At 41.6% G+C, this 13028-nt stretch overlaps 1 protein-coding gene across 3 annotated transcripts; it reads left to right on the top strand.

Moving 5' to 3' along the window:
- The first annotated feature begins 41 nt into the window (after positions 1-41).
- On the top strand, positions 42-12816 carry tfap2c (transcription factor AP-2 gamma (activating enhancer binding protein 2 gamma)). Of its 3 annotated transcripts, none has more exons than XM_080025375.1 (8): positions 42-102; positions 3981-4445; positions 5016-5067; positions 6251-6322; positions 6932-7154; positions 8834-8952; positions 10370-10511; positions 11200-12816. In XM_080025375.1, exons 1-8 carry the CDS (start codon positions 73-75, stop codon positions 11492-11494), a joined length of 1398 nt encoding a protein of 465 aa, XP_079881501.1. In that variant the 5' UTR covers positions 42-72; the 3' UTR covers positions 11495-12816. The 3 variants fall into 3 exon arrangements, with proteins under 3 accessions (XP_079881501.1, XP_079881500.1, XP_079881502.1); XM_080025374.1 differs by lacking the exon at positions 42-102 and adding an exon at positions 2849-3268; XM_080025376.1 differs by lacking the exons at positions 42-102; positions 6251-6322 and adding an exon at positions 2849-3268.
- The last annotated feature ends 212 nt before the right edge of the window (positions 12817-13028 follow it).

Below are 13028 nucleotides of genomic sequence, written 5' to 3'. Positions count from 1 at the left end.
GCGATGTAAACCTCCGATGGTTTCAGTCATTCGCTGTTTCTCAGTGGGATTGCTGTGACTGGAGCCTCGCAGATGTCTTTACTGGAGAGGATAGACTGGAGGGTGAGTTGCCCTCGTGTGTGTGTTCCTCTTACAGCTGACTTAGTTTAATCCAACCTGCATCATGTTTATCGCTTTTTGCTGCTGAGCTTTTATTTGTTTTATTACTTCCCACCATAATCACCTGTTTGTGATCGGGCTGCGCCGTGCAGTGCGCGCATTGGAAATAACCCGTGATTAATTTCAATAGGGCCAAGGTTTTTATCCTCTGAAAAATATTCGAATAATTTGGTTTGAGGCCATTGGATCACAAAGCAGGGATTATGTTTATGGTCGAAGCTGAAATAGGTTTCCAATAAAAAAAATAGTTAGGCATCTAGCGATTTCTGTTTTGTTTTTTTTTCTTCCGGATTGATATGAATTTCTAGACTTTATGGTTTTTACTCAAAGTAACCTTTTTCCTTGCTTTTTAAAAATCAAATGACAAAATATTGGGTCCGGTTAGAAAGGAGGGAAATCATAAGGGATGGTTAAAGTCAGTATCCAAACCACTGAGTAGGCCTACTGCAATCATAACTCTAGCATAGCCTACAGTAGCCTACTGAATAACATAATGCAAATCCTTTAGGCCTTCAGCGTATATGAATAGCATGCATCTGTTGGTAATTAGTAAATAAAAGGCAGAGCTTGGATTTCAATTGGATTTTGTTTTGGTGAAAAGTCACATATAGCCCATGTCCGTCTTTAAATATGACAAACAAAAATCAGCAGCAGAAATCGTCATAATTAGTGTGTTTTTATTATTGACCGGGCATTGAGTCTTTACACCTGACACTTTTATCAGATGAGCAGGTTTGTCAGCGCAGTCGACTGTCATTAAAGTGACTAGATGAGCATCAGGATTGTTCAAAACACCAACGCCAGGCCAAGCGTGACTAACTCCCTTTAGGTCTGCTCTGTGACGCTGGCTGCTATAACGTAAAACAACATTTAATCTGAACGCATTTCACTTCTGCTCCGCATCCCAACAGGCCAAAGACCGACACGCAAAGAGAGAGAGAGAAAAAAAAAAGATAATCCTCCTCGGTCGCCCACGTCCCGTTGTTCCCATGGACAGCGTGGGTGGACAGGACGCCACAGGCTGTTATCCTAAAAGACAAAGGTCTGTCCAATAATCTCACAAATTATAATCTGACATTTAGGGCCACTCAAATGATACAGAAACCAATTATTTAAATGACTTCAATTAAAGGAAATGGGCGAAACTATATAGGCTAAAAAAAAATTCTGTTGATGAAGAATATAGCCTATATTTTACAACTTAATGCTGAACTCAATTTAACGGCTAAGATTAAAGGGACAACAATTTAACAAAATAAGACAAACAAACAAAATAGACTATATGTTATTTTTTAAAGAAAGAAAGAAAAAACACCTTTTGTCCTTTAAACTGGGATTTGATACGTATCAAAGCTTCAAAGCAGCCTTGTTTTGGACACTGCAGAGCTCCACCAAAAATGTAAATGAAGTTAAGAAGGACTTGTTTGTTGAGATCCTTGGCGCTTTAGAGGTTTTTTGAGAGAGTGATGCAGCTAAACCCCTCGGGCTTCTTGCGGTTTGAAACAAGCACTTAACCACCACTGTGAAACACCGACATTAAAAGGCCACTGGTTTATTTGTATGCGTAATTACGCGACGCTATTGAGGTATAGCATAGCCTATTCAAATCAAAGAGTTGTAGGCTATTGTATTTTTGATATTCGTCTTGAAGATGTAAACAAGGTCATTTTGAATCGGTAAACACGATGCACACATGGGTTTAGTAAAGTTAAGCGGCATGCAGAGCATACAGTAGGCTATTATCTTACTGCTTCTGAGATAGGCATAATGCAAATGCCACCGTTGCCAGTAATAATAATAATTATAGTAGGCTAATATTACAAATTACAATAATAATAGGCCCACTAAGTTTAAAACAACGAGTGTTATAGCCTACTTGGTGTTATAGGTTTCCTTAAAACATGTGGAAATAAATACAAAATGCAAATGTAGACCTTATAGGTTTGTTGGAGGCTATAGCCCCTGTTAAAGTTAACAGACTTTAAAAAAAGAAGCATTGTTGTGATTAATTTTCTTTAAAAATTCATAAGCGCTCTGTGAAAAAGGTGGAACATCTGTCAAAAATATAGGCCTACAGCTCGCTTCTTGCATTAGTTAGAACACAATCAAAAATCCTGAATTTCGCAGCAGACCGAGAAATGTGATTGGCCGAGCGTCAAAACCTCACCGCGACTTTACCTGTTGGTTGTGAAATAAATTGCTTCAGACTTTTTGTTAAGACAAATAAGAAACAAAGATGAATACTTTAACTTGGCAACAGGTTAGGGCTATATATTTAGTTGTGTGATAATAAAGGATCATTTACAGGACTGTTTCTCAGCTCCCCGTCAACCATGCATCTCTGGCCTATCAGACCTATTAGCCTGATCCATAAACCCAACCTATGTGCCTTTCAAATGTAAAAGCACTGTCGTAAAGTTACTGGTTAAAATATAAACACGGTAAAAGCAAACGAATGGTGCTGGAGAAGCTGCACTCGCTACATAAGCCACGAAAAGTGGGCTACAGTAAAGTCAATGGGTTTAAAAGTCTGATGCCGAACATACGGACAGAAATCTGATTGGACCGCTGGACCGCCAATCAGCGAGCTTTTCATTTTACCCCCTTTCGCTGACATCATCGGGCGGGGTGACGCCCACCCGGAACGACTGTGCAGATACTGCCCCAATAAGACTGAACATCGCTGTTTTGTCCATAAGAGGGAGTCAACATTCTTATATGCAACGTTTTCGCCCACTTCTTCCATAACACACAACTCCAGCGCACATTGACCGGAGAGAGAGAAGGGGGAATTATTGCTTGACAACGATTATTTTCTCTCATAGTGGCAGCGGACACTCATATCTGTGGTTGGATAGTCTGTCGGTCTGTCACTTCGCCGCTTCAGCCTTCAGCCACAACCTCGCCTCTGCGCCTCAGCTGAACAACAAGGGGGTTCATGATCACCAGGAAGATCTTACTTTTTTATACCTGGATTAACGCGCCGACGGCAGTATTTTTTTCTTTCTTTCCCCATTGACTCTTTTTTTGTAAAGGAGAGCCCCCCTTTTTCTCTGTCACAATGTTGTGGAAATTAGCCGACAACGTGAAATATGAGGATGACTGCGAGGTGAGTTTCGATAGATAGGCTATACAAAAAAAGGTGGGGAAAGGTTTCTTTTGAGTTTGCCATTCAAGGGCGAGAGTGAGAGTGGATTGATGTGTATCATGCTGATGATAATCACAAGATAAGTAAAATCAGATAAGCTAAAAAGCAAGATAAAATGGAAATCCTAAATAGCCAACAGGGGACAAAAAGTGGGCTACATTTAGAAGAAAAAAAAGTTTTACAACTGTTAAAGTAACCCTCACTTTTCCTAATAAAGGCTTATGTATAATTATTATTTATACAACAATAATTCAATAGTCATAGGCCTACCATTATAGCCAACAAATATTACCAATTATAACTTTTTTTTCAAAGCAACATAGGCAGGCTAATGTTGGCCTATTACGCTGTTTAAGTGATTTATGCCAACATAAATAGGCAGGCAATATGTTTCGGTTTCTATTTAAATTATAATAATTTAAAAATAGTCTGAAGTTCCTCTACCCTACTTTTATTTCCCGCGTTAAAAAAAGAAAATAGGCCATGCTAAATTATATTCGTCAGTAGCCTAATATTTAATCACATTAAATAAGGCTGATACAATTCACACTCTTCTACAAACCATTATCATTAACAGACACTTCATTCCCTTGAGGGACAGTGTCACCATACCTGCCATATTGTTCCATCTGTCATCTGTCTCAGCTGCCATGTCTCTCCCCGTCTTCCTCAGGAAAGGCACGACGGCAGCAGCAATGGGAACCCCCGGCTGCCTCACCTGCCTGCGGTCAGTCAGCACGTATACAGCCCGTCTCCCTCCCTCTCGCACTCGGCCAGTTCGGACTTCCAGCCCCCGTACTTCCCACCGCCTTACCAGCCCATCTCCTACCCGCAGTCCGGTGACCCTTACTCGCACCTCGGCGACCCTTTCAACATCAACTCGCTACACCAGTCGCAGTTGTCGAACCAGCAGCAGCCATGGCCCGGTCGGCAGAGCCAGGAGGGGCTGAGCGCTCACGGCAGGTCCGGCCTGGCGAGTCAGATCCTCGGCCTGGAGGGAGGCTCGTCCGGGGTGAGGAGGGAAGGGTTCCGCCGGCCGGAGCTCATGTCCCCACACGGGCACAGTTTAGATTCATCGGTTATTGGGGATAACATGGGGATGCACGACCACATGGGACACGGACTGGATGATGTTCAAGTGAGTGGATTTAATTTAGGATGATTTAGATCAGCAGCCTACACTGTAGAGCTAAACGTGTGAATTGTGCATTTTTGCTGCAGGTCACACATCACAGAACATGCAGCATTCAAGCAGACGATATTAAATAGCCTAGTTACAGAGTTCATATATTTTTTTTTGTGCTCTTCTTAATTGTGCATGTCCGCTGCGTGCGTGTCCACTTACACAGGTCGCCAAAATACCACAGCACATTTTAGCATTCATGCAGACAATAAGTTGTTTGAAATAGTTAATTTTTTTTGATCACATATGAGATAAAAAAAACTACATATGAGATAAAACTATATAAAAAAAATAAAGTTCCACACTATTATCTCAGTATACATGTAATTCCCATATTGGAATATTACAGCTTTATTGTTTTATACTTATTTGTATTTGTTTTGCATGATAGAGGAAAAAGAGAGAGAAAAAACATAAAAAAAAATAAAAAATGGTTGCTTGCTATGTGTTTATTATTGGTGTTGCTGTTTTGTCAATGTATTTGATTGCTCATTGCTGATCGTTTTTTCTTTTTTTCTTTATCAGCATGTAGATGACCACAGTATTATTATGGCAGATCAGACAGTCATCAAAAAAGGTGAGTTTAATTCATGTTTATGACAAAAAAAAAGTTAGAAAAAAATATAAAGTTGTGGAAAATTCTGCCATTGTACAACCAAATAAAGACAACACAATGAGTAATTACTGGCAAGAGCTGGGAATTTACCGTAAGGAGTGTATTCCCCCCCCCCCCCCTTTCTTGACATACTCGGAATTGTCATAACAATTACTTCTATAGTGGCATGTCAGGGCACTCAGAGCGAGAGTACAGCAAAGGAGGAGCCTTGTATTTGTTCTTGCACTGCATACATTGATAATCCTCGTAGCCATGAGATGCACTTATCTAATCTTGATATGATCCATAGCTTATTCTGTTGGTGAAGGTGCTTGAATGGATGCCCAGTGGGAAAGAACAGATCCCCTTTCAAAAAAACGACAGGCCACTGACAAGACATGAAAAACCTCTGTGTTGACTGTGAGAGAAGGAGGGAAAGCTTTGGATCATCTTTAGGCTGCCTAAGCTTCCAATTGCAGCTCTTTTCAAGCGCACGTTATAGCAGGAAATTATGTAGGCTAGTTGATCTTGCATCAGTGTTTAGCTCTGCAGAACCAGCTCTTGGCGGGGTGTGGCATTAGGGTTTGCATGTGAAGGACAGTTTAGTAATTTGTCGGGACATGAACTGTTTTGAAGGAGAACGTATTCCCGCTGTTTTGTCATCATGGCTCCATTAAAACAGACTTTGAGTCCGAGAAAGAGCAGCCTGAGCAACGTTATCCCACTGCTTAGCTTGCTACATTTACTAAATGCATACACAGGAAAACTGATCCAGACACATTCATTTATTATATTTGGTAAAAATCTAGAAAACTGTGGAAGAAATTTTCCATCATACTGTACACAGTTTTTTTGTACCTTTCATTGCAAAATATAAATGTTTTTTTAGTTTTCTTTCAAATGAATAATAAAAACTGTTTACAATATCATGATGCATTGCTGCAAGCACAAACATACAAACATTTGCACAGCTTGATAGACAACCAACCAGTTTACGTCATTTGTCACGGAAATCAGTGGTGGTGGCTCATTATGTTGTTCCCATGCTCAAGGGCACGCTGTGGGCAATCTAGGTTTTCCTCTTGTAAACAGTGGCATGTCATTCCCAGCCATGTGCCCCAGAGGAGCGAAAGTACCCATGTGACTCTTGTGATTTCTGTCTCAGTATTAGGACTACGTGGTGGCAGGAACCTTGATCGCTTACAGAGGACTTATTATCAGGGGGGCGTACTTGCCGGTGAGGATGAAGTTAGCATATGTATTGTAGTGTGTGCTGTCCTGTATTTTTTTTGTTTGTCCGGTGCTTGTCAGTGCTTTTGTGGGGTGGGGGTTTACAAAAAATCTTGTCTTACTAACTTACTTACTTACGAACCAGTAAAAAACATACACAATGTCTAGAATACCTAGAATAGCCTGTGAGACCATCCAATTAAAACAACACTCAGGTGTATAGGTGGTTTAGACGAGGGACAGTCTGTATGTGTGTACCTGTTTGTGGATGGTGTCTGGTATGAGGGCATTTTTAGCTGTTTCACCATCCTGTGTTTTGGAAAACCACACAATACTTCAAAAGCTTTAAGCAGACACTGGTTTTCCCAGTTGTGCAGAGATGCACACACACACTCTTCCTTGTGATTACGTACAAGAAAACATAGATTTTTTTTTTTACCCGGTAAGGAACATGATGATTAGAGCTTTCGTACATACACAAGGAAAAGTGTACATATTAACAAATTCTATTGCAAAACCAGAATCTTTATTTATTTATTTTATTTTCTGTTATACTCCTTCACCGTTTAGCTCACCCACTTTTTTTCTTCTTCTTTTTCTTCTCTTCATCCTCCAGGGCCTGTCAGTCTTCCCAAAGGCAACGCACTGGGCCTACCTTTCCAGAAGGAGTCTTTGCTGGGCATGGTATCAAACCCCACAGAGGTGTTCTGCTCCGTACCGGGCCGCCTCTCCCTGCTGAGCTCCACATCCAAATACAAGGTTACCGTGGCCGAGGTCCAGAGACGCCTGTCCCCCCCTGAGTGCCTCAATGCATCGCTCCTCGGAGGGGTTTTACGCAGGTCAGAGCTCACACTCATTCAACATGACAGCCGGCTGGATTTAATACTATTACCTTTGCTGTTTGTAAAAGTATTGTATTGTACATTACACATTTATACAGTAGCAGTGAAAAAATAAATAAATAGGGTAACTCATTTAAACATAATTACAGGTGCACTATGCAACTTGGGTGTCTCAGACAGAGTTTGGTTCCAGGTGCCTCGTAATAATTTAGTTTTGATTTATGATGACAGCATTATTCAATGCTTAGAATTACATGTAGAGAAAATATGTGTTGTTCAGTAACTGCAGGCTCTGCAAATGTCAACAAATCCCCTATAACCATATAGTGCTCCTTTAGGTTCATTGGTTTATATCCATATCTGCAAGCTTTTGTTAAGGTTATGTCTGATTGTCTCAGATATGAATAATCATAAAAAAAAATAATCATTCCAGCTCTAGCGATCTGTAGACTAAAGCTCAGCAGCCCATGGGAAAGTCTTTTTCTAAAGGCACAGCTTGGCTCAGTTGCTCTGGCTCATCAGTTTTTTTTTTGCGTGAAGTTCGTGACATTCTTTGTGTGGTCTGCAATTTTGGTTCTCTGCTTCCTCCGGGGAGAGGTTACATCAACACAGTTAGTACCAATCTAAAGACTCTGTGGGTGTGTGTTTGTGTGTATGTCAGGGGCTTGGGTAGGTTGTATCTGTGGCAGAGCAGTTGACCTTATGGCACATATGTTAGTGTGGCAGTCTGCTGAGGGACTGCCAGCTTACAGCACGTATAGTCTCAACACCCCTTAACCGGAGCATTTTGTGCTGGGAGTGCACGATTGCCACTTCCCATGTGCCTGTGTTAATGCTGACATGCACACACACACACACACACACGCAAACACACACACACACACACACACACACACACACACGCACACACACTCGTACACATGCACAATCACAGACATTTTTAAGTAGGTCATATAGCAATAGGAGGGGAATCGTTAGCAGAGGGACAAGGGGGAGACGGGGATGAAGGGGTGGGGGGCCCTCAAACACACACACACACACACACACACACACACACACACACACACACACACACACACACACACACACACACACACACATGCCTCCCTAAAGATGCACCCGCCATGCAGAGGGAGAGCTTGCCCGCCAGTCATGCAGAAAACTGAATCGCCCATGATGGCAAGTGGGGAGTTTAAGTGTTTCTGCAAAAGTGCATGTGTGCGATCTGTCCTCTACGCCTTTCAAGTGGAAGCGTCAATTGTGTTAGTGTTTTTTTGGGTCAGAAGAGAGCGTGTTTGTGTTATGTATTTGCTATCAAGAGTGCACAATGAGACTTTCTACAGGAGCGACATAACAGTTTATTTAGGCATAAATGTTCTGCAAGCTCTGGATTGTGTGAAAGCACGAGAATAACTAATCATTTTTTTTAATAATAATCATACAACTATACTCTTTTACTCCTAATTTATTTATAGTAAAATGTACTGAAGTGGGTACCAAATGAAGGTAAATAAACGAGATAATGAGTGAAGAGAGAGGCCACGCTCATGGTAATGGCTTAATCCTCCATTTACACATTGTGTGAGAAAAGGTTGTAATCATGTATTATCTGAGTTACTGTACTTCTCAACTCTAGACTAATGTAGAATGTGTCATTTCTTCTCGTCCGTCTGCAGAGCCAAGTCGAAAAATGGAGGGCGCTCTCTGAGAGAAAAGCTGGATAAGATTGGGCTCAACCTGCCCGCGGGAAGACGGAAGGCAGCCAATGTCACTCTACTTACCTCACTAGTGGAAGGTATGACATTTCACTCAGTAGTTGCATAGCACATTGTCAGGTGTAATTGCTGTTTGGAGACGCTGGAATGTCGCTGTAATAGTGTGAGAACGTCAGTGGTATTCACATCATATGCACGTTTTAAGCACCATACAGTATCTCAAGCCGCACTCCAAAAACCCATATGCCCGTTTTTAAAGACAAAGTTCCTCAGTAAAGGTGAAATCTCCTTTACTTTCTTAAAATAACTATTTAAAAGAACTATATTTTAATTTCCTGCCTCACTGTTGCACGTTAATTGTCCTTTTGTTGCCGTGGTGATTATATCCATTATGGCCAAAACCAGAAGGCACATACATGTTGTCTGCAAGCTGGTTGTCTGGATCTGTCAAAAAGAAAATTGATATTTGTGAATTAGTAAGGGTCTGCATAAAACTAATATTGCAATGATTGTATTTAAAATTCCTATATTTCAACTATAAAGCTGTAAACGGTCTGATATATTGTTTCTGCGTCACGTTATGTGGCCACGTAGTCTCAATGACGAAACAGCACAACGCCCTCACCTTCCCTTGTCAATGCCTGGCATACTCAAACAACATCATCATTGATGCCTTTGCCAGACAGTGACACTGTATCCATGATCATGTTATTATCACTTTAATCTCATCCAACTGCCGCGGGCTAAAGTAGAATATTTTTCCCCCTATCTTGCTCCGTACTCCCCTAATTTTTTTTTTAATTTTTTTTTATAAATGGTCTGATGCTTGTGTGCAGGAGGATGTCTGGAGGCTGGTGTTATTTAGAGACCTTCAAAGCTGAATTAAGCCTTGTTATCTCGTGTTTGGCTCGCCAGGAGGGCCTTCTGACCTTAAATCTTGTGCTTCTGAATAGCTGTCCATGTCCTGAAGTGCTGTGCGTTACTATCAATAAGCGGTTGCTGTTGGCACCTCGGGCTTGCTCTCTCTCTCTCTCTCTCTCTCTCTCTCTCTCTCTCTCTCTCTCTCTCTCTCTCTCTCTCTCTTCTGCTAATTTATCCACTAAGCCCATTATGACCATGCAAGTCAAACCAGCCTCAAGACGGGAAAAAAAATATTCATCTCACTAGCTCTTGTTCCCCTGGGCTACACGACTGAGCACAGCTGATTATTTTGTAGTTCAGTTGCTTCACTTCAAGTGCCTTGATGCTTGTATGTAAAGAGGATGCTAGTATTATGCTATGAATTGATACATCGCTGCGACCGGCTTAGCATTTGATCTTTCACTAGTGTATCATAGGGCATGTGGAGCGCTAATGTCTGTGTAGATAAGAAAGACATTATAAATATACTATGTTAGTTTGAGACCAAGAACCAAGTGTTAAACTATATTGCTGTCTTACTCAGATTTACAGGTGACTTCTCCTTCTTACGACGTTTCTTTTCTTTTCTTCTCCTAGGTGAGGCTGTTCATTTAGCAAGAGACTTTGGTTACGTGTGTGAGACAGAGTTTCCCGCAAAGGCAATTGCTGAATACCTGGGCAGGCCGCACGTAGAACGCAACGAGGTTAACTCTCGCAAGAACATGCTCCTTGCTGCCAAGTAAGTGTCTTGTCTTGGATGATTGCCTTTAATTTGCATAGAAATACACCTCAGGTAAAGTGCGATGTAGCAATGTGACACATCTAGATCTTTTGTGGCTTGTGGGTGTGAGTATTCATTAAGGACTGGCAGATTGAAGACTATGTTCTCAGCACGATGACATAGTAAATGTAGGTCATTTAAAAATTGCAGTCAGCGATAATGGGGAACACTTTGTCGTCTAATCACTTTTTGTCTATATCAGTTAATATCTCCTCACGACCCGCTACCTGTCCATACTGTGTGTGCACGCTGAAATAAATTGTGGTGTCAATACACAGCCTATAGGCTCTTGACACTGGTATGTAAACAAAGGGTATGTAAACAAAGGGGGCCCACTGTTGCTAGCAACATGCCCGTTTACAGGGCCTAGGATGTGTATAAACACTGGATTTTCTTCCAGCGCACACACAAAACTGACACGTGCGGATTGTGAGAAGATATTCACTGATTTTGCCAAAAACATAATTTGGACAAAAATCGTTCTTCAGAATCACTGACTCCATCTTTAACCAATGTTGATGAGTTGAGCTATAAGTGCAAGTTACAGCCCTAGTGTTCCTATTGTTGCACATCAAAAGACATAGCCTTTGGCCTTTTGATTCAATATTGCCTTTTTCCTAAATCCTTCTGTTTTTTCTACCTTCAGGCAAATCTGCAAGGAGTTCACGGATCTACTAACTCAGGACCGCTCACCTCTGGGAAACTCCCGGCCGGCCCCCATCATGGAGCCAGGGATCCAGGGCTGCCTGACACACTTCAGCCTCATCACTCACGGCTTCGGCTCTCCGGCCATCTGCGCCGCCATGACCTCGCTTCAGAACTACCTGAACGAGGCGCTCAAACAAGTGGACAAGATGTACATGAGCTCTGGGAGCGACACCCAGGGCTCCTCAGACAGTGGGAGCAAATCGACCGACAAAATGGACAAGCACAGGAAATGAGAGCTCAGAGGAGAATCCTTATGAACTTGACAACCCCCCCCCCCCCACTCCACGATTCCCTTAATCTTGCCGCCCCTGTCTGACCTTTTTGGACTTTTAAAAAGAAAAAATCAATATGAATTGATAAGTGTTTTTATTTGGAGAGCTGAATTTGTGGGGTGCGAGTGTGTGTGTTTGTGTGTGTGTTCACATCTTTCTAGAGAAGATGACAATTTAGTAAGTTCCTGACAGCTGGCTGCAAATAAGTCGTCGTTGGCACGCATGGTCTCCTGGTCCTAATGGGAGCCCTCCTTGTGAGGGCCTTACACACACACCGTATCAAACTAACCACTGTGCAGTTCCATACAGTCGCCAATGAGCTGATGCTACAACCATGGGACCTGCACTCAGTTGACAAGAGAAGGAAAAGAACAGAGTGCATATTGTTTTTCTTTTCCTCCCTGGAGGACATCATTTCAAGATGACTTGCTGTGGCTGTGAATTCCTCTCAACTCCCCCCCCCCCCACCCCCCCCCCCTCCCTCCACCTCCTGCTCTGTCTGGAGGCAAATCCACTGATTTCCTGTGTCTCAATGGACTTGCAAAAGACACTTTTTTTTATATGAGAAGGAGAGAGAAGAAAATCATTTTTTTTCTGTGCGTGTGTGTGTGCTTGATTTGTACAACCACTTCAAAATGGCTCCAGTGTTATTGTGCTTTGTTCATGAAAGATGATTTGAATCTTATGTAGGGCCTGGATGAGAAAATACCATTTTTTGGTTTGTCAGAAACCAGAGACTTGAAAGCCTCTTCAGTGTTCATGTGGATTACAGGCGTAGCAATGCTTCCATTGTTGCTCGATTTTCCAAACCCGGAAGCAAGAACACGTTATTGCTGTGACCACGTTAGGTATTCATCTTTCTTTGTATTTAAAAAGAAAACAAACCCAAGTAACCATTAACCTACCAACCAGTTCAGTCCTGCCAGAGTGTACTGTATGTACCTATGTTGTGAGAATGTGATGTGTAAATGTATATATGTCCTTCTTTAAATATGTTTTTAATTAGACATTAAATTCCAAACATAGAATTTTATCCAGTGTCTTGTCCTGGATGTAAATATTTTCTAATTTATGTTGTAATTTAATGGGCTTGTGTAAATAATGGTTTCCTTCTGGTGTACGGTTTCACTTTTTATGATGTGTTAAACTTTTATAAATGGGTTAGTTTTTTTTATAAAGTAGAAGGTTAGGAAGTGGGCATGATATACTTTTTTGAAAATATGTAAAAAGAAAAAAAAAAAACGTTTCAAAAGTTTCAGGAAAAAATAAAAAGAAAGACTCAAGCCTGATTCAGTGAGTCAGTGAAACACACACACACACACACACACACACACACACACACCAAAGACACACACACACACACAGTTTTGTTGCCTCGTCCTCAGCCGTATTTCACAGGCGACGGTTAAGTCATGTGTTGGAAGATTTTCCTATTAATAAACAGCCCCCACCCCCTGCCGCACCCAAAACTAATGGGAACAGTAGCCATCATTAT

The sequence above is a fragment of the Ammodytes marinus genome, assembly GCF_949987685.1.
Source record: "Ammodytes marinus genome assembly, chromosome: 4".
In the NCBI taxonomy this organism is placed as follows: domain Eukaryota; kingdom Metazoa; phylum Chordata; class Actinopteri; order Uranoscopiformes; family Ammodytidae; genus Ammodytes; species Ammodytes marinus.
The sequence above is the reverse complement of the archived record's forward strand: the minus strand, read 5'-3'. Positions and strand labels throughout refer to the sequence as shown.

Coding starts and splice junctions, on each gene's coding strand:
- tfap2c (XM_080025374.1), top strand. CDS start 3,221: ATGTTGTGGAAATTAGCCGACAACGTGAAATATGAGGATGACTGCGAG. Junction 4,446..5,015: donor ACGGACTGGATGATGTTCAA/GTGAGTGGATTT, acceptor TTTCTTTATCAG/CATGTAGATGACCACAGTAT. Junction 6,323..6,931: donor TCAGGGGGGCGTACTTGCCG/GTGAGGATGAAG, acceptor TTCATCCTCCAG/GGCCTGTCAGTCTTCCCAAA.